The following is a 20,660-nucleotide window of genomic DNA, read 5'->3' on the forward strand; positions in this document are numbered from 1 at the left end:
TCAGAAGGCAGTGAATTTTGCATGAACATTTGTTAATAAAAAGCTTTCTTCAGAGCCAAAATATGAAAATGTCACAATTTTGAATTGAAAAGCATTAATGCAACTAATGAAAAGCAACAACAATGGAAAAAGTTCAAAGTATCAAAAATAATAATCATGAGGGGTGGTGGACAACAGCTTGTGATTAAAATCCAACAAAAATCAAACTAAAAAAAATTGCGAATATGATTAATGAAACAATCATGAAGAACAAGTTTATTGCATTAAGAATTCATTTGTTGAAAAATATTCATTTAGATACAATTATGCAGAGAAAGCATAACTTACATCACAGGCAGCATGTGAATTTCTGTTTCGCCCTTAGCCAAAAAAAGTATGCAAAATCTACCCCTTCAGGCCTCATAAACAAAAAAGGCAGAGTTTTACTTTCAGTAAACAAAGGTGTTCAGTTTCATACTTTCTCCATCTTTTTTGTCCCATAAACTAAGTTATGGATATCATCTATTTCCATTGCAAAACAGACATTAAATTGTAGAGGTCAAGTTTTATACAAATAATAAAATTGGAGAAATTAGAGATCATCTGACCAAGTGAAACAATAAAAATTGGATATCACAAGATTCAATTTTCACTTTTATTATTATAAAAAAAAAACATGGATAAAAAATGTCCAAATCATTCAAATTCTGGCAAATTTATTGTTCCATAATGAAATAATTTTCTCCAGTTTATTTACTTGCATTTTCAAGTTAACATTTAACATTCATTCGAAAAAGTAATCTGACAAATCCAAATAATATGAGATTTCTAAAAGCCGTCCAACACATGCCAGCATATAAAATAGAAAATTAAATCAAATATCTTATGTCATTTCACATTTTTTTAATAGTTGATTTCATTCAATAAATAATTGATTAATAATAACTTTTAAAAAATATGTGTAAGTCACAGTCATGAAAAACACATACAAAAAAAAAACTGTTCATACAATTTTATTATTATATAGAATTTAGATAAGCTGTAACGTCAGTAACATTTTTCCAAAAGTTTCAACATGATCCGCAAGAGTTATTGTTCAATCCTGAAAGAGCAGAATTACTTAATCACATCTTTGAAATCAGGAAGAATATAGTTATATCAAAAAGTAAACTTACATTTTGTGTAGCGATGTTCTTCAACATTCCAAACGGTGTTGATCTGGTCAGTAAGATGATCAGTGACAACTTCTAACTGATGAAATCCCCATTCAGGAAGTTGTTTGCCTGAAATCTGTCACAAAATGCAAGACAAACTTATCCTCATCTCTCTAATAATACACCAAGGCATTTCAGGTTTGTATGTTATCACATTTGATACACATTTTTAAAAATGAGATCCTCTAATCAGCAAAGATGTGAAATGATGATTAATTTGATTATGTTATGAAAATTCTGACTTTACCTATTTTAAAATGTATTATTCAAAAATCAAATTATTTTGTCCTTCTGACTAAAACAATACAATTTTAAATAAATACATTTGAAAATGTTATTAAATTGACATGAATTTAAATAAATACATTATAAAATGCTATTAAATTGACACAATTTTTCAATTATTTTAAGAATATTTAGTTGATAATGACTATTTTTACACTAAGAAATTGTGCAAGTGCAGGGAGAATACTTCAAACGACTTTAAAAAATTCTCTCATCAGAACTATCACCAAAAAACAAAATTACTGCCATCAATCAATTGGCAATACCCGTTGTCTCTTATAGATTTGGCATAATCAATTAGCCACAAAACTGCATCAATAGCCTTGACGTAAAAACTCGGAAAATGCTGGCCCTTCATAAAGTCATTTACAAACATCAGTGCATGGACAGGCTGTACTTACCACGGAGAGAAGGCAGTTTAGGCCTCACTGAAATAAACCATGCATACCGAGCTTCAGTGGTATGCATAGGCCAATATATCAAATGTTCTTCTGACCCAAAAATAAAAATGGTGAATGAACATCACACCAAACGTTTGCCCCAGCAGACGTCAACTACAAAGCTCGGTGAAAATTTCAGTGGTAACACACTGGACACCACAATAGAAGAATTTGACAATCCAGCAACCCTAATCACCCGAAAGAAGAGAAAGGAGTATACAAAAAGGGAACTGAAGACAACACTTGGAGGATGGCAACAACATAAGAGAACAGGCAGGTTCATGGAACAACTGAACCAGAACTACATTGACAAGGAGGCTTCATTACAATGGCTTAAAAGTGACAAATTTCCATTTGATGAAGAACGATTAATTATAGCTGCACAAGACCAAGGCGCTACTCACAAATGGATTTAAGAAAATGGCTGGTCTACAGAAAACCGACCAATGCAGATTCTATCACTCAGCTGTTGAAAGCCTAAGCAGATGCAAGATCCTTCTAGCCGATAGTCATTACACTGCCGCCACAACAAAATATGTAGATACTTACATTGGAAGATCTGTGGAGGGATGCAACTAGATAGGTCGTCAAACATCTGGGAACATGATCCACCACCGATAACATCAAATGGAAAAGTGACAGTGTTCTACGATAAAGACATACAGGCAGGCAGATACATAAAAGACAAGGCCATCAAGCCAGATATAGTAATATGGAACAAGCCCGAAAGGACTGCACTCATTATCGACGTCACACTTCCAAACGACTTTGGCCTTAATAGAGCAGAACGGGAAAAGATAACAAAATATCAGGATCTTTTTTTTTTTTTTTTTTTTTTTTTTTTTACATAGGCGGCACCACTTATCAAGGCCGATAGGCCACTCAAGGATAAGGGTTAAAGAGTGTAGAGTAGTCAAAAGGACAATATAGTAATCGATAGTAATGGAAGTTCGGTAAATTTGTTAACTTAAGTGGAACGGCTCATCAGAAACTTGTTCACGTTGGACTTGAAGACAACCATATTATAGACAGCTGGAAAGCAGGAAAACGGAAGACAATTCCACAGGCATGCAGTTCTAAGAAAGAAGCTTTGATCATGGAATCTATGTTTAGGTTTAGGCACAGATAAAGAGTGGGGAAAATTATTGATAATGTTTTCAGCTAGTCTAGTGTTTCTTGTGAAAGTTTGGCGAGGGGGGACCATAGATTGAAGCTCACTTTCCATGAAAATAACGATAAAGCAGAGACAAACTAAAAAATGATCTAAAAACAACATGGTCTCTGAAAGAAATAAACATTATACCAGTTGTGACAGAAGCAACTGGCCTAATAAAAAAGAACCTTCAAAAATACTTACAAGCAATCCCTGGAAAACCAAGCTGTAAGGAAATACAGATAGCAGCCATAAAGGGAACAGTGTCTATTCTTAAAAGAGCCCTCGGATATAAATTTAAACTATAATAGAATCAAGTGTTAGTTCCAGGAAGGACCCCTTGATCTCTTCAAACTAACAAAAGTAAAATTAAAAAAAAAGGGAAATTCATTTCTTTCCCCAATTCCAAGAACTTGATAGACATAAATTAATTCAAAAGGATTAAGAGATTGATATAGAAAGTATTATGGAATTTCTGTTGATCTCGCTATATTTAAAAAATATATCTTTAGACATTTCCTACTCATTAATATGTTAATATGTTGCTTTTTACATGAATATTAAGTGTTTTGTAATTTTTCCAAATTAATAATTACCAATATTTTCCTTCTGTGGATGAACGTTATTTCGTTGAAAATCCATAGTTTCAACACCTTTTTTTCATAAATTATTCTTTTGATGAAAGTATGTAACTTTACTTTTGTTTTATTATTACTTTCTTTCCCCTCTCTCAATACACACATATATATATATATATATATATATATATATATATATATATATATATATATATATATATAAATTTATTTATTTAAAGAACACCTCTGTGCCCATATATATGTCTGTTCCTAAAAAACTAAGGCAAACCAGGGATTGAACCTTAAACATAAGTGTATTCATGTATATTTTGCATGTGAACATAACTAGCTTCAACTTAAAGCAGCTAATGACACTTTTCTCACATTTTACACAATGAAATTAATCTATTTATAAGCCTAAGCTTAATAGTATTATAATGTGAATAGTTCATTGAATAAAATATCTAGCTAGATGCACTGGATACAGATAAACTTACTCTTTTCTTTATTATTATAATATGTTTTTATTAACGAACATGTATTAGACTACTTTTGCAAATTATGAACAACATTACTTTGAAAATTATGTAATTAAAAATTTAATAAATATGAAAAATTAGACGTTTTAACCCATTAAAAACGTGAAAAAGTTATACCCTGTTGGCTTAGAATGAGTGCTTTAAGCCAAATGGTCGAATATAATTCGATTTGTGTTCATTTTTGCATTAAATATTGATCTATTAATTCCTAACTATGCATCGAATGAATACCATAATACTTAGTTCACTGCACATTATCATAAAAAAGGTCTGTACAAAATTTCAGCCGAATCGGCCCAGTAGTTTCTGAGAAAAACTGGAATGGACAGACAGATTAAGAGGAATATATAGATTATGCACAAATGTTTGTTTCGAGTCAGTTCAAACAAATAATACATTTCCATACAAATAACAAAAATTCATCTGATCTTATTCTTTAATAATACCATACACAACAAATAAAACAAAATCTTCAAGAAACAACTTTTTAAAAAAATATTTAGATCAATATAACTTTACTTAATTTACTTTGTAACACTCAATTAAAAAAATAAACAATTTAAAAAATATATTTACTTAAATATAACTGTACTTCTACACATATGAACCAAACTAAACTAACTTTTTCCAAACTAAACCTAAAACCCTAGATATAAAAAAATTAAAACAGTTTGTTTTGTATTATGTAGATCTATCTACAACTTTACTTTCTTTTAAATTGATGTTTAATGCCATCTACAAAAACTGTTGTTGATCCTAATGCATGAGTCAATGTTTATCACTTGTTCAAGACAATCTGTCCGCACCATACAAAATGCAATATCTGCAAAATATGTTTAAATTATTTTCTTTTTAAATTAACAAAGATTATCTTATTGAATAAGAAATTACTTAACACAATATGAACATTTGAAGAGTTTGTGAGCATTAGGATGATTGTCTTTATCAATCTTTCACTGAATTACTTAACGTACATAGAAAAAAAAAGATAACTTCACAGGGCCATATCTTCTAAAGTAGGCTAGAAACCCTCACAATTTTTTTTGAGAACTTAAGCAGTCATAGTAGATGTTATAAAAAAAATATGATGAAAATTGAAGAGGACATATTTCTCTAAACTGACCGTAAACTACATAGGTAAAAAATTGATGATTTGGGGGACATGTTTATGGATGAGCAAAATTTTATTTTCTAACAGGTATGGGGTTAAAATAATTAAATATTCGGATTCTACAGTCTCTAAATGTCCTTCCTACCAAATTTCAGAAATATTGAATGGATGGAAGTAATTTTCTTTTTAATTTTATAAAACTCTGAAATTTCGTGACGTTTTGCAGCATAAATTTAGAAGCAAAACATGCAATTTTTACACCCCCCCCCCTAAAATCTGAACGGTAAGGTTTTGGACCAAATAATTTGGCAAATTTTCCTAACTCATGAAGGATAATATTTGTGCCAAATTTCAAGTAATTCAGTGTCGGTGGGTGTAATGGCCTGGTGAATTGACATGGAATGATCCACAACAAAAAATTATCAAGCTATAAAATATTTTTTAATTTAGCAAATAGTGCACAGTTAATTTCATGAGAACATGTCTTTTTCCTGCCAGCAAAAACTTAGCCATTTCCTCTAAAAGGGACATTCTGGATTGAGACAAAAATAAAAATTACCACAGTCTAGAAAGATTTTTATTTCATTAACCAAGGCTAGAAAACATTAACTATTAGAGCATCATATATATCCTTGTACTGGAAATTGTTTGGCAAAAGAGAAATATTGGTATTCATTCAATGATATTTTAGGATCTATCTTATGAAATAATATACAATTTTATCTTTTATAGTATCTATTCTGTGTTTCTCAGGATGCAGTGAAATCATATTTGTTTTTTATTTTTATTGTTTTTTTAAAATTTACACTTACCAATACTTTATTTCTTCAATATCAAACGAGTTATCCCATTTGATTTTAAGGTTATTATTTAAAAATATTTTATATTAGCAATTGTCTAGATAATTTAAAAATGTTTTATATTAGCAATTGTCTAAATAATTTAAAAATGTTTTATATTAGCAATTGTCTAAATAATTTTAAAATGTTTTATATTAGCAATTGTCTAAATAATTTTAAAATGTTTTATATTAGCAATTGTCTAAATAATTTTAAAATGTTTTATATTAGCAATTGTCTAAATAATTTTAAAATGTTTTATATTAGCAATTGTCTAAATAATTTTAAAATGTTTTATATTAGCAATTGTCTAGATAATTTAAAAATGTTTTATATTAGCAATTGTCTAAATAATTTTAAAATGTTTTATATTAGCAATTGTCTAGATAATTTAAAAATGTTTTATATTAGCAATTGTCTAAATAATTTAAAAATGTTTTATATTAGCAATTGTCTAAATAATTTAAAAATGTTTTATATTAGCAATTGTCTAAATAATTTTAAAATGTTTTATATTAGCAATTGTCTAAATAATTTTCAAATGTTTCATATTAGCAATTGTCTAAATAATTTAAAAATGTTTTATATTAGCAATTGTCTAAATAATTTAAAAATGTTTTATATTAGCAATTGTCTAAATAATTTAAAAATGTTTTATATTAGCAATTGTCTAAATAATTTTAAAATGTTTTATATTAGCAATTGTCTAAATAATTTTAAAATGTTTCATATTAGCAATTGTCTAAATAATTTTAAAATGTTTTATATTAGCAATTGTCTAAATAATTTTCAAATGTTTCATATTAGCAATTGTCTAAATAATTTAAAAATGTTTTATATTAGCAATTGTCTAAATAATTTTCAAATGTTTCATATTAGCAATTGTCTAAATAATTTTAAAATGTTTATATACGCAATTGTCTAGATAATTTTAAAAATTTTTATATTAGCAATTGTCTAAATAATTTTAAAATGTTTTATATTAGCCATTGTCTAAGTAATTTTAAAATGTTTTATATTAGCAATTGTCTAGATAATTTAAAAAAATTTTATATTAGCAATTGTCTAAATAATTTAAAAATGTTTTATATTAGCAAATGTCTAAATAATTTAAAAATGTTTATATTAGCAATTGTCTAAATAATTTAAAATGTTTTATATTAGCAATTGTCTAAATAATTTATAAATTTTTTATATTAGCAATTGTCTAAATAATTTAAAAATGTTTTATATTAGCAATTGTCTAAATAATTTAAAAATGTTTTATATTAGCAATTGTCTAAATAATTTAAAAATGTTTTATATTAGCAATTGTCTAAATAATTTAAAATGTTTTATATTAGCAATTGTCTAAATAATTTTAAAATGTTTATATACGCAATTGTCTAGATAATTTTAAAAATTTTTATATTAGCAATTGTCTAAATAATTTTAAAATGTTTTATATTAGCCATTGTCTAAGTAATTTTAAAATGTTTTATATTAGCAATTGTCTAGATAATTTAAAAAAATTTTATATTAGCAATTGTCTAAATAATTTAAAAATGTTTTATATTAGCAAATGTCTAAATAATTTAAAAATGTTTATATTAGCAATTGTCTAAATAATTTAAAATGTTTTATATTAGCAATTGTCTAAATAATTTATAAATTTTTTATATTAGCAATTGTCTAAATAATTTTAAAATGTTTTATATTAGCAATTGTCTAAATAATTTAAAAATGTTTTATATTAGCAATTGTCTAAATAATTTAAAAATGTTTTATATTAGCAATTGTCTAAATAATTTTCAAATGTTTCATATTAGCAATTGTCTAAATAATTTTAAAATGTTTATATACGCAATTGTCTAGATAATTTTAAAATTTTTTATATTAGCAATTGTCTAAATAATTTTAAAATGTTTTATATTAGCCATTGTCTAAGTAATTTTAAAATGTTTTATATTAGCAATTGTCTAGATAATTTAAAAAAATTTTATATTAGCAATTGTCTAAATAATTTAAAAATGTTTTATATTAGCAAATGTCTAAATAATTTAAAAATGTTTATATTAGCAATTGTCTAAATAATTTAAAATGTTTTATATTAGCAATTGTCTAAATAATTTATAAATCTTTTATATTAGCAATTGTCTAAATAATTTAAAAATGTTTTATATTAGCAATTGTCTAAATAATTTAAAAATGTTTTATATTAGCAATTGTCTAAATAATTTAAAAATGTTTTATATTAGCAATTGTCTAAATAATTTTCAAATGTTTCATATTAGCAATTGTCTAAATAATTTTAAAATGTTTATATACGCAATTGTCTAGATAATTTTAAAAATTTTTATATTAGCAATTGTCTAAATAATTTTAAAATGTTTTATATTAGCCATTGTCTAAGTAATTTTAAAATGTTTTATATTAGCAATTGTCTAGATAATTTAAAAAAATTTTATATTAGCAATTGTCTAAATAATTTAAAAATGTTTTATATTAGCAATTGTCTAAATAATTTAAAAATGTTTTATATTAGCAATTGTCTAAATAATTTAAAAATGTTTTATATTAGCAATTGTCTAAATAATGCAAAAAGTAAATTGTGACAAGCGATATTATAAAATATAGTACAATAAGAACAAATAAAAATTGGCTAGTCAGAAGCAAAGTTTGATTTATTAATTTAAATGCTATTTAAGTCTGACTGTGAAAACCAAACACGATCATTTTTTATCTTAGATTAGCATTTTCTTTTTGTTTAAATGAGAATACCTAGAAAGACATAATATGATTAGCATATTCACTTTATACCAATTTGGAAAGTAGAAAATGGACTTTGAGTTTACTTTCAGCTACCTTGTAACCCTCATTTCCTTGAATTTGTCCATTAGTCCTAAAATTCAATGAACAATATTTCTGACAAAGGTAGAAGAATTGCTGTTTTCTGGGTCCAAATCTATCCACATTATACTTATCGTTAGTTTTTGATGTTGCCCACGTTAGTAGATATTTTATTTATTAAAATTTTTTTCTGGCTTATCATCCCATTTAGAGCTATCTCATACCAAAAACTTTTTTTTTCAAATATTTATGGAGTTTGTGGTAATTAAAGAATGTCTACACACTTCAGAAAATTTCCAAGTTGGGGCTTCACTATTTGGTGTCATTTAATGTCATTCTAAGAATATATTCTATTTTTACAATTTATTATACATTTTGATTGTCCTCAGGAATAATAAAATTGTCTCCATATTGGACTCTTTCAAATAAATCTTTCACATTATCAGCATAAAAAACAGTTGTCTAATGTGGGTGACATCACCGAATTTCATCATGAAGTGCTTAACAATGTATGGCATTTGATACACTTTAAATGTTCTACATATTTTAGGATGAATGTGTTAGTATGTGGCCTATATATAAAGGAGATGAATGTGTTAGTATGTGGCCTATATATAAAGGAGATGAATGTGTTAGTATGTGGCCTATATATAAAGGAGATGAATGTGTTAGTATGTGGCCTGTATATAAAGGAGATGAATGTGTTAGTATGTGGCCTGTATATAAAGGAGATGAATGTGTTAGTATGTGGCCTGTATATAAAGGAGATGAATGTGTTAGTATGTGGCCTATATATAAAGGAGATGAATGTGTTAGTATGTGGCCTATATATAAAGGAGATGAATGTGTTAGTATGTGGCCTATATATAAAGGAGATGAATGTGTTAGTATGTGGCCTGTATATAAAGGAGATGAATGTGTTAGTATGTGGCCTATATATAAAGGAGATGAATGTGTTAGTATGTGGCCTATATATAAAGGAGATGAATGTGTTAGTATGTGGCCTATATATAAAGGAGATGAATGTGTTAGTATGTGGCCTGTATATAAAGGAGATGAATGTGTTAGTATGTGGCCTGTGTATAAAGGAGATGAATGTGTTAGTATGTGGCCTATATATAAAGGAGATGAATGTGTTAGTATGTGGCCTATATATAAAGGAGATGAATGTGTTAGTATGTGGCCTATATATAAAGGAGATGAATGTGTTAGTATGTGGCCTGTATATAAAGGAGATGAATGTGTTAGTATGTGGCCTGTATATAAAGGAGATGAATGTGTTAGTATGTGGCCTGTATATAAAGGAGATGAATGTGTTAGTATGTGGCCTATATATAAAGGAGATGAATGTGTTAGTATGTGGCCTGTATATAAAGGAGATGAATGTGTTAGTATGTGGCCTATATATAAAGGAGATGTTATTACTCCTTATTTTCAAGATTTTCTCAAGCCTGCTTTTCATTCTCCTAAATTGAGTTTAATGGAGAATAATTTTTTTATGTTGTGATTTCAAAGTTCTTGCTATCATTTGTGGATTTAATTATTGATTTTAACCTTCAGATCTATATAGGATATTTTAAAATCAAAAGGGATCTAAATAAATAAATAAATAAAGCCGATTTGCCTGCAGAGTCAGTTTCATTGTTACTTCTTATTCCCATACAGCTATCCAACATAAGAGAATATTTCTAGATGTGGAAAAATAATTCAGTTTGTTTAATAGTTATATCCGTAGAGGATTTTCTTATTTTTAAGGATAATAATACAGAGAGGGCATTTGAGAATATAATAAACTTTATTTTTTTTGGTTTGTTGAGATTATTTTAAGTGTCATATTTGTAGCACAAGCCTTAACATTAAAGATGGCTATTTTTTTTAGAAAACTTTTCTTAATAATTTTCAATTTGTATGTATGGTCATGCTCATCAATGTGGCATTTACTCTGGGTCGGTGGGGCTGGCTCTTTTCAACAAATTTACCACATCTCAAACACTGTCTGACCAAGTACGGTAATCCAAGGCTGCTTCCGTTATGAGTGCAAGTCATTCGCAGTTCCAGCAACAGACCTAATAAAGGTGAGGTCCAGAATCAGTTTAGTATTTTGTGATTTCAAAATTTATAAGTTAAATTATTGATTATAACCTTCAGATCTATGTAGGGTATTTTAAAGTCATCCGGACACAGACACAAAAGTGATTTGGCTGCAGACTCAGCTTTGTCGTTACCTCTTATTCCGATAGTGTTATGCATCTAACATAATAGAATATTTCTAAATATAAGGAATTAAGTTTGTTTAGTATTTTTTTCACTGGTGGAATTTGTTGTTTTTTATTTTTTTTATAACAATACAGAAAGGGGGTCTGAGAATATAATGAACTTTACTTTTTGGTTCATTGAGATTATGCTAAGTGCCATATCTATAGCACAAGCCTTGACAAAAGGTTGTGTATGCATCCAGCTTTATCATTGATCTTTAGGCTATCAGTAAAGATGGATTTTGGAAGCGTTTTCTTAGTAATTTCCTGTTTGAGTAACACACAGTTTTATTCTTACTCTTTCAGCTATCTCTTAAGATGCTGGAGTAATTACGATAGTGATCCATGATATCCTAAAGTTTGTTTTACTATGTTAGAAGGGTGAAAATAGGGGGTGCATTCAAGACTGGGATTATCTCAAATCCATTAAGCTTATATGTTTTCTGGACAAAAAACTGATACCAATAAATATGATTACAGTATTACATTTGGTAAGTGGTATATAATAAATATCTTCAAACTATTGTAATTATTAACATCATTTCCCCCATATTATTGTGAGAGTAGCCATGGAATTTCCTGAAATTAAGAATGCAATTGTTCAAGAGCACTACATATATAATTACAGTATTACATTTAAAACTGCTCTGGTAAATGAATTACTACTGCTACTACATCATTACTATTTTCAACCCATTAAAATGAGAGGGAGTAATGGAGAAAGAATGCTGGAGATAGGGAGAGGAAAAAAGAATGCTGGAGATAGGGAGAGGAAAAAAGGGGTGAGGTGGAAAGAGAGATGAAAAGAGAGAGAAGTTTTAATATAAGAATGTTATATGCACTTCACTTCTATTTTATTTTGTTATGGCACTGGGCAATACCTGATAGCCCTAGAGGAATCATTTGACTCTGGCAAATCCTATAAAGCTTCGCATTCAAATAATCAATTCATATTATGTTTAATTTGAGTGAACAAAAACTGTCATTATTCAAAGCTTATCAATTTATTTCACTTTAAAGGCTATACTAAGCTTATCAATGAAGACTGTAATAATGCCTTTACAAACTAGCAAATTAGATAAAACTCAAATCATATATATATATATTTCTTCTTCATACTCACCTTTAGTGCCTGATTTGTATTAACATGATGCAGACGTGCAAAACTTTTGATAGTCTGCCAAGTTTCTTGGTTAGAATTCCGATTGATCAATTCCTGAGAAAAAGAAAAAGTGTGCACAAATAAAAAAAAATAAAATAAATAAATAAAACATTTTAAAATAGATTCAAATAATATAAATTAGGTTTATCATATAATTTTTATTTTCCATTAACATGGACACATTTTATGTCTTTAACAGGCAGAATAGAAGAGATAAATCATTAACTTCATTTGTCCAATAAATATACAATAAACCTGATTTATAATTAAAATTCTACTCAATAATTTAGCTTATTTATAGTGTAGATACCTACTTTTTCTTGATACGTAACATACAAAGAGTTTTCCTGAGAATTTATTTGGAACTGCCATATTTCAACTGTGTATGTCTACCTACAAGCACCCTAAGTTTTGCTCAAGTTGTCTAGAAATATAAATGGTTTAAATATATACTTAAAATATTTACTAAACTAATTTTCTGCATCACTTTAATAAAATAATAATTAAAATCACATATGTATATAAAGAAATCAAAAACAAGTCAAACATCATTATTAGTTATTTTTTTAAATAATTTAGTAATTCAATTTCCATATCATTAAAACTACAAAATAATAATTCTATTTCCATATCATTAAAACTACAAAATAGTTCCATTATTGTTCAGTTAAGCATGGCATAGAAGTTGGTTTGTCTTTGCTGCCATTGCATTTTGTTGAGATGGAAATGTTCATGTGTGTGTGTATGTGTGTGTGTGTGCAGTTGTTCCAAACAGACTGATGACAGGGCAGCAAGGATTTATTGTCAACTAAAATAAATTTAGGAATTCAATTTGTTATTTTCATTTTACTTAAGTGTATTTGGTTAAAGTAAAATCAATATTACTTTCATACTATCCATCATTTTGCCATGAATATTTTTTTAAAAATGCTTATTCATTTCTAATGTATTTTTGAAAACCATTATTTACAAGTGTTTATTTAAATTTATTTATAGAAAATTATTTGAAATGAAGTGATTATTTGAGTTTAACTGACTAATTCTGCATCAGACATCTTGTACAGAGGCAATAATTTGTGCTTTAATTAGAGTTTTTCTATAAGAATTTGGTAAAATTATTATTACATTTAATAGATTTTATATTAATTATAATATAAAGAATATTTGAAAAAGAAATGTTCTAGATAGCAAACAAAACTTATCAGAAAGGAAAATGGTTAAAATTTTACTTGTAAAACTAAATTTATAAACACTATAATCTACTATAAAATTAGTTAAAAATTATTTTGTATTCATCTGTGTATTCGCAGTGAAAGAAAAGATTAATCTTCTATATGAATATAAAAATCATGCCATGAGACAACATTTTAAAATCTTTTTATTAATAAGATTGTGTGGCCTTTCTTCTGCGTCTGTGCATTTCACACATCAATGTAACTTTGATATGAAATCTATTAAATTTATTCAATTACAAAATTAAATCAAACAAATCGCATTTCTGTCTATTTGTAAACAAGTCAGTTAGTTTTATTTTTCTTCATAGTTGTAAAAAAAGGACAAATCACTTTGTAAACCATTCAAATTTAGAAATTCTCTCAATGTTCATAAAAGATTCAAAGATTAAAAATCCCATCTGTTTATACAACAAAAATTGTCAACAGGGGTTTCCTGCATTGACAAAATACAAAATCATCTTCAAAATCTAGTGAGCGATGACCTTTTCACCACCCTACTTCCTCTTTCTCACAGAAGAGATGTTGCAAGTTGATCTCTGCTTATCATTACTTTTATGATAAGTGCTCGACTGAGCTACAATCCCTTCACGTAAAACATTCATAATAAATACTCGCCTAGCCGTAGCAACCACTAACTTTTTATCTGTGTCTAAAACTAAATGAAAGTTCCATAAACAGAATTTTTTTCCCTAGAACTATCCATCTATGGAACTCAATATCATGTGCCTGCTTCTCAGCTGATTATAACATGGTCATCTTCAAATCTAATGTGAATAAATTCCTATTGAACAATCTTCTTGGATAATCCAACCATATCCTAGTTTTACCATGAATGATCTTATTGCCTCACCTAACACTTAACCCTTATCTTAGAGTGGCCTCCAGCCTTTGATAAGTGATGACCTTCCAAGTTAAAAAAAAAAAAAAAAAAAATGCAAGTTGCTTTGAAAGTACATATATTTGGTGCCTTTAATGTCCACCATAGTAATTGGCTTGGTTTCTCTAGTTTCACAGACACAGCTGATAGCATCACTACATCCCATTGCCTGGCAGAGACAGTAATGTTCCCGACTCGCCTGCCTGATTGACAGGATCAGTAAGCCTCACTTCTAAATCTAGTTCTGACCACAGTTCTCAAGAATTGTGTAAATAAATGTCCATTACCCACTCGGGAATGCTGATTATATTGAATGATAGACATCACCTTAAATTCACAACCCGAAATTGAAGAGCTAAGGTACTACAAAAAAGCTGATTAAGAAGCAATCAGGGATCACATCAAAGATGTTCAATGGGTAAATATCTTTTCTCTTCCTGAGGAACAGTGAATGGTTCAAAGCAGCAATTGAAGCAAATGTTCCCACATGGAAATTCTATAGCAAACCCCAACGGTTCATTTCTACTCGCGCAGCTGCTATTGCGCAAAGGCAGTATGCATGCTACAGATTTATCTGACATACCTCTAGTACAAATTGACAAAAGTACATTTTGGTGTAAACTGCGACCGTCAAATAAAACAAGATACAAAATTGGAGCAAATTTTAATAAATTTTTCATATATTGGTTGAATAAGATGACTGGTAAATCATGAAACCATGATTGTTTAGCAGAGGCTAGAGATTACAACACCTGCTATCTTATGAAATATTGGTTTTTAAAGATGATTTTTTACTTTAAGGGTTGTCTTATATGCCGAAATATAGGGTATATAGAAGATAGAAATAATTGTAAGTGCAAAATAGCCACAGCTAAGAAAAGATATACTGAAAGTATTAGAAAATGCATGGATTCGCAGAAATCAGAAACTTGTGATTTCCAGAAAATTTATAACACTGTAGTAAATAATGAGCAACCCTCCCCTCCTCCCATCCAACAAACTTGAAGTTGTTTGCACGGCAACCAAGAAGGCTAACGTGCTTGCCTCCAATTCTACTTTGGATCCAGCAAACCACTCCCTCCCAGATTTTCCTTTGTAGATAGAAACCATGCTTGATGATATAAAAATCACCCCTTCCCAAGTTTGTGATATCATAAAATCCTAGACACCTCAAAAGCATGTGGACCTGATCTCATCCCAACTGTACTATTAAAAAAATGTACTGCTGAGGTTGCTCCAGTTCTCTCCAAACTCTTCAACAAATGCCAAATCTGCTTTTCTGACTGCTGGAAAATTACTTCTGTAGTACTAGTCTCCAAGAATTCTGCTGAAAGAACTGACCCATTCAATTATTGCCCTATTATCCGCCCCCCTCTTTTCACCAAAATCATGAGTCCATAATTAATCAAGCACTAGTCCACTACCTTGTATGGATACTAAACTTCTTTCCAACCAACAGTGTGGATTTAGGCAAACCCATTCATTTGCACATATTCTTACTGTAATCTCTAACCATATATACCATGCACTGGATATGGCAGAGGAGTCTAGGGCAGTAGCCCCAGATATATCCAAAGCCTTTGACGATGGTCTTCTCATGAAATTGAAATCATATAGTATTACTGGACAAATACTTAATATAATCAGATCTTTCTTAAATAAGAGAAAAATCCAGATTGTCCTCAATAGTTGTACATTAAAACATGATATAAATGAGGGTATGCCTTATGGGTCAATTCTTGAACCTTTATTATTCCTCTTATTCAAAATGACCTTCCTGATAAAATTGTGTCCGAGATGGGTATATTTGCTGATGACATTACACTATAACAGACATGAGGGGAAAATGAATGAACAAATATCTAAGGAAATGGCTGTAACCCTAGAGGAAGACCTCCAGTCTGTAGTAGAATGGGGACAAAAATGGATGGTAACGTTCCATGCTGCCAAGACTAAGCTTGTTTTCTTCTCAAACAGTCATGGCTAATGATACCCTATTTGAAAGCTCTTTGTTCAAACTCCCCACTTAATGTTCACAGGGAACGTGAATTGGAACACATATCGAAAGCATTGCCAAGACTACCACGAAGAAGGTGATTTTATGCTAGAAAGTTACACCTGAGCATATCCTGCACTATGCATGAAGTATTGTTGCAACGTTTGGGCTGGTGGTCTCTCACTCCTAGACAGGATTAAAAAAAGTGTAGCCAATCTCATAGTCTGTGACCTGATGGGGGCCGAGAGATGCCGAGAGACCTTGCTAGTTGATTAAAGAACAACTTGTTGCCTGGGCGGTCTCATTGACATGAATTCAGAGGAATTTGCACGGCTGAATTCTAATGATGATGATGGTTTGATGTTGTTTTAAACAGAAATGTCTATGGGATTCTGTCAGAAAGAGAAAAACAAATAATTATTTTTATCTCATTGTCGTTATATATCTGTTAACATGAAAGGTTGTTTTTAAAACCTCTGTTGAGAGGTATGAAGAGATCCAAAGATTCTTGGCTGATTAAGGCTGACAACTTAGAATGGGGGTCAAGGGTAAGGGTCGCCACCAAGCATTGTTCGACCTGGAATGACTAATCACTCCTAATTTGATAATAAGTAAAAACCTCAGTGCAAATGAGGGTTAAAATTTGGTAGAGATAAGTTCGAAGAGGAGGAGTAGAAATTAGGAGAGAAGATGAGAGGAAAATCTTTTCTTTCCTTTTCTTTTTGCTTAGGTAAATGAAAGGGTTGCTTTATTATTTTCTCTTCTTTCTCTTCGGCAACCAAGCAAGCCCTTACTGCCCCCCCCCTTCCGAACCAAGGCGCGGCTGCTGATTGGTTGACCGCCACTTGTGGGCATACTTGGAGGTGTGAGGGGGTTACAGCTAGCGATTTTGATAAAACAAGGTGAAGAAAGGAAGAGAGAGATTCTTTTTCGAGATTCTTTTTGCGACACGTTCCAATACGCAAGTCTCTGGCAGCTGATCCCTTCCCGTGGACTGACGGTAAATAAAGAACGAAGAACTTGGTAAAGGAAAGAAAACTGCCAGTCCCCTAAGTTGCATGACTAAGTCAGTGTGTAACTATTATTTGAAGACAATAATCAATTCTATGTTAAGAAAAAACAATTAAGTTTTGACTTTTTCTTTAATTGGAAACGCCGTTGTGAATGCAATATATAGCCCAGGTGACGTTTGGAAGCTGATTTGAAAGCGGAACCAGAGAGCGACCGACGACGATGACGACGACGAAGATGAATTCGACCACTAGATGAAAGCACGGGTGACACCACAGGTATCGGCTACAGCTGCATCTCAACCGACAAGCGTATGCACCTGAGCTGCCCTGTAGGGGTTACAAGTCAACTAAACTCCAACCTTTGTTCCACTGACAAAATGTTGCCTTCTTGTGCTTATTTTACAAGTATTTTAATGGAAAGTGCTCTGATGAACTCCAATCCCTTGTATCCCCTCGACCTAAATAACCCAGACTAACCCAACAAGTAATAAAATCTCACCACTACACTGTAGAAATCCCTAGATACTGGAAAGTTTTCTACTCAAATAGTTTCTTTCCTTGACTTTAGAATCCTCTCCTAGGTTCCTGCTTCCTCGGCTGTACTGACATGCAAAAGTTCAAGTGTAATGTGAACAGACATCTTGCTGCTCAACTCCCTACATCGTATCCCTAAAAGTTTATCCCATCCAAAGGACACTATGCCGTGTACCTCGTTTGGGGTGAAAAAGCAATAATAAAGAAAAGTTTTTCAATGAAAGGGGGATAACTCATCCATGTTGTAGTAATTAGGATAATGTTAACTTTGAATTAAAAATATTCTGTTGAGAATTAACATTACTATGTGCAATTATTTATTGTCAGTATGAATTGGACCATATAGGATGCATGAGACAGCAGATCAAATGGTTTGCATAAACAAAGTGATTTAATTCTCAGCAATGCAAGAGAGAATGGAGAAAAACAAACTTCAGTAGAAATAATGGTTATTGTCAGCTAATGTATTTCCTAACTTCCCGCATAGCACTACTGGAAGAGGTGACAAGCCAAATCAATCACTTCATGTTTTTTATCTGAAGCCTATATCTCCCCTGTGCGTGTATTTTTTTTTTTTTTTTTTTTTACATAGGCATCACCACATTATCAAGGCCAAGAGGCCACTCAAGGACAAGGGTTAAAGAGTGTACAGTAGAAATTGGAGAATATAGTAATCATTAGTAATGAAAATTTGGTAAATTTGATAACTTATATGGAACGGCTCATCAAGAACTTATTTACTTTAGACTTGAACACAACCATATTGTAGTCAGCCGGAAAGCAGGAAAACGGAAGACAATTCCACAGGCGTGCAGTTCTAAGAAAAAAGCTTTGTTCATGGAATCTACGTTTAGGTTTAGGCACAGATAAAGAGTGGGGGGAATTATTGATAGTGTTTACAGCTAGACGAGTGTTTCTTGTGAAAGTTTGGCGAGGGGGGACCATAGATTGAAGCTCAGTCGAACACTTTCCATGAAAATAACGATACATCAGAGACAAACTCGCAACATTTCTTCTGTGAGATAGAGGTTGCAAGGAAGAGAAAAGGACATCTCCTACGAGGCTATGAAGTCTATTTTGAACTCTATCAAGGCAGGCCAAGTCTTTTCTAGCAGCTCCTTCCCAGATGTGGCAACAGTATTCCATCCTTGGACGTACCTGGCTCTTATATAGATAGAGAATAGCATCAGCAGTGAGATATCTACCGGATCGATAGAAAGATCCCACCATTTTTCCAGCGGCCCTGGCAACAGATTTGATGTACATGTTCCATTTAAGATCAGGAGCAATGGTCAAGCCCAGAAGCTTGTCAAAACTAGAGGCCTCCTGAAGACGAGAACCATTCATTTCAATTGATGCCAGATGTGGATCAGAATGTTGATGATGTAAAGAGAGAAGCTTGGTTTTAGATGCATTAAAAGTAACCAGCCACTCCTTACCCCATTGTGCTCAAGATCAGAGGAGAGAGAATTGGAGAGAACTTGGTCGTTTACTGTCTTAGATGTGCTACCATAAATGGTAATGTCGTCAGCATAAATGTCTACAAATGATGTAAGGATGTGATTTGGAAGATCATTAATGTAGATCAGGAAAAGAGTTGGGCCCAGGATGGACCCCTGAGGGACACCGGCATTAATACCGTGAGCTTCTGATTTTTTCCCCTCAACTACTACTCTTATGAACCTATCAGAAAGAAATGATTTAATAATTGAGAAGACATTTCCAGCAATACCATAGCTAGAGATCTTATGAAGTAAACCTTTATGCCATACCCTATCAAAGGCCTTAGATATGTCAAGAGCAATTGCCCTAGAAAGGTTGCCTCCATCGAGAGATTTGCTAATCCTATGAGATATAACTGTAAGCACATCTGCTGTAAATCTAGCAGAACAGAAACCATATTGAGTGTCACTAAGAAGGTTATTTTTGTTGAGATGGTTGATTACTTCTGTATTTAACACAGATTCCAGCAACTTACTCATGACGCACAGGAGACTTATTGGCCTGTACTGAGAGGGGGATGAGCGATCACCTGAATTCTTAAATACAGGGCATACTGATGAAATTTTCCAGGGAGATGGGAAACTATTCTCCTTAAGACAACGTTTAAACAGTTTTGTAAGTATGGGCGCTAGTTCAGGTTGAAGTTTTTTTGAGTACTATAATTGGAATACCGTCAGGGCCAGTTGCTTTACTGGAATCAAGGTTTTTGATTAGCTTGGCAACATCACATACAGATATACGTATATCACATAGCGTGTTTTCTGATACAGGAGGAAATATTGGGGGTTGGCGGCCTTGATCGCAAAGGGTAGAATTAGCTGCAAAGTTCTTGACAAAGAGTTTGGCTTTGTCTGATGCTGACGAGATTACCTCAGGTCCATTGATAATAGTTGGGATGGAACACACGCTTCTGTTCAGGATTCTGTTTGCTATTTGCCAAAACTGGTGGGAACCAAGCCGCTGTTCAGCTACTTTGGACTTAACAGATTGAGCATACAACTCTCTTGCATTCTTTATTACTTTCTTACAATGGTTGCTGGCAGTCCTGAAAGCGGCTTTAGTTTTTATACATCTATTACATTGGAAACAGTGGAAAAAGTGATTTCTGTGCGCAATGG

At 30.9% G+C, this 20,660-nt stretch overlaps 1 protein-coding gene across 1 annotated transcript in view; it reads right to left on the bottom strand.

Moving 5' to 3' along the window:
• Positions 1-20,660, bottom strand: part of LOC145286031 (protein O-mannosyl-transferase 1-like) — a 106,902-nt gene that overhangs the window by 19,825 nt on the left and 66,417 nt on the right. Inside the window, exons 13-14 of the mRNA XM_080134650.1 lie at positions 12,346-12,438; positions 1,155-1,269 (exon numbers count right to left, since the gene is read on the bottom strand). Of these exons, the coding sequence (XP_079990776.1) occupies positions 1,155-1,269; positions 12,346-12,438 (208 nt within the window). The remainder of the gene's footprint in view (positions 1-1,154; positions 1,270-12,345; positions 12,439-20,660) is intronic.

The sequence above is a fragment of the Euprymna scolopes genome, chromosome 10, assembly GCF_053919585.1.
Source record: "Euprymna scolopes isolate OS-2025 chromosome 10, ASM5391958v1, whole genome shotgun sequence".
NCBI classification, from domain to species: domain Eukaryota; kingdom Metazoa; phylum Mollusca; class Cephalopoda; order Sepiida; family Sepiolidae; genus Euprymna; species Euprymna scolopes.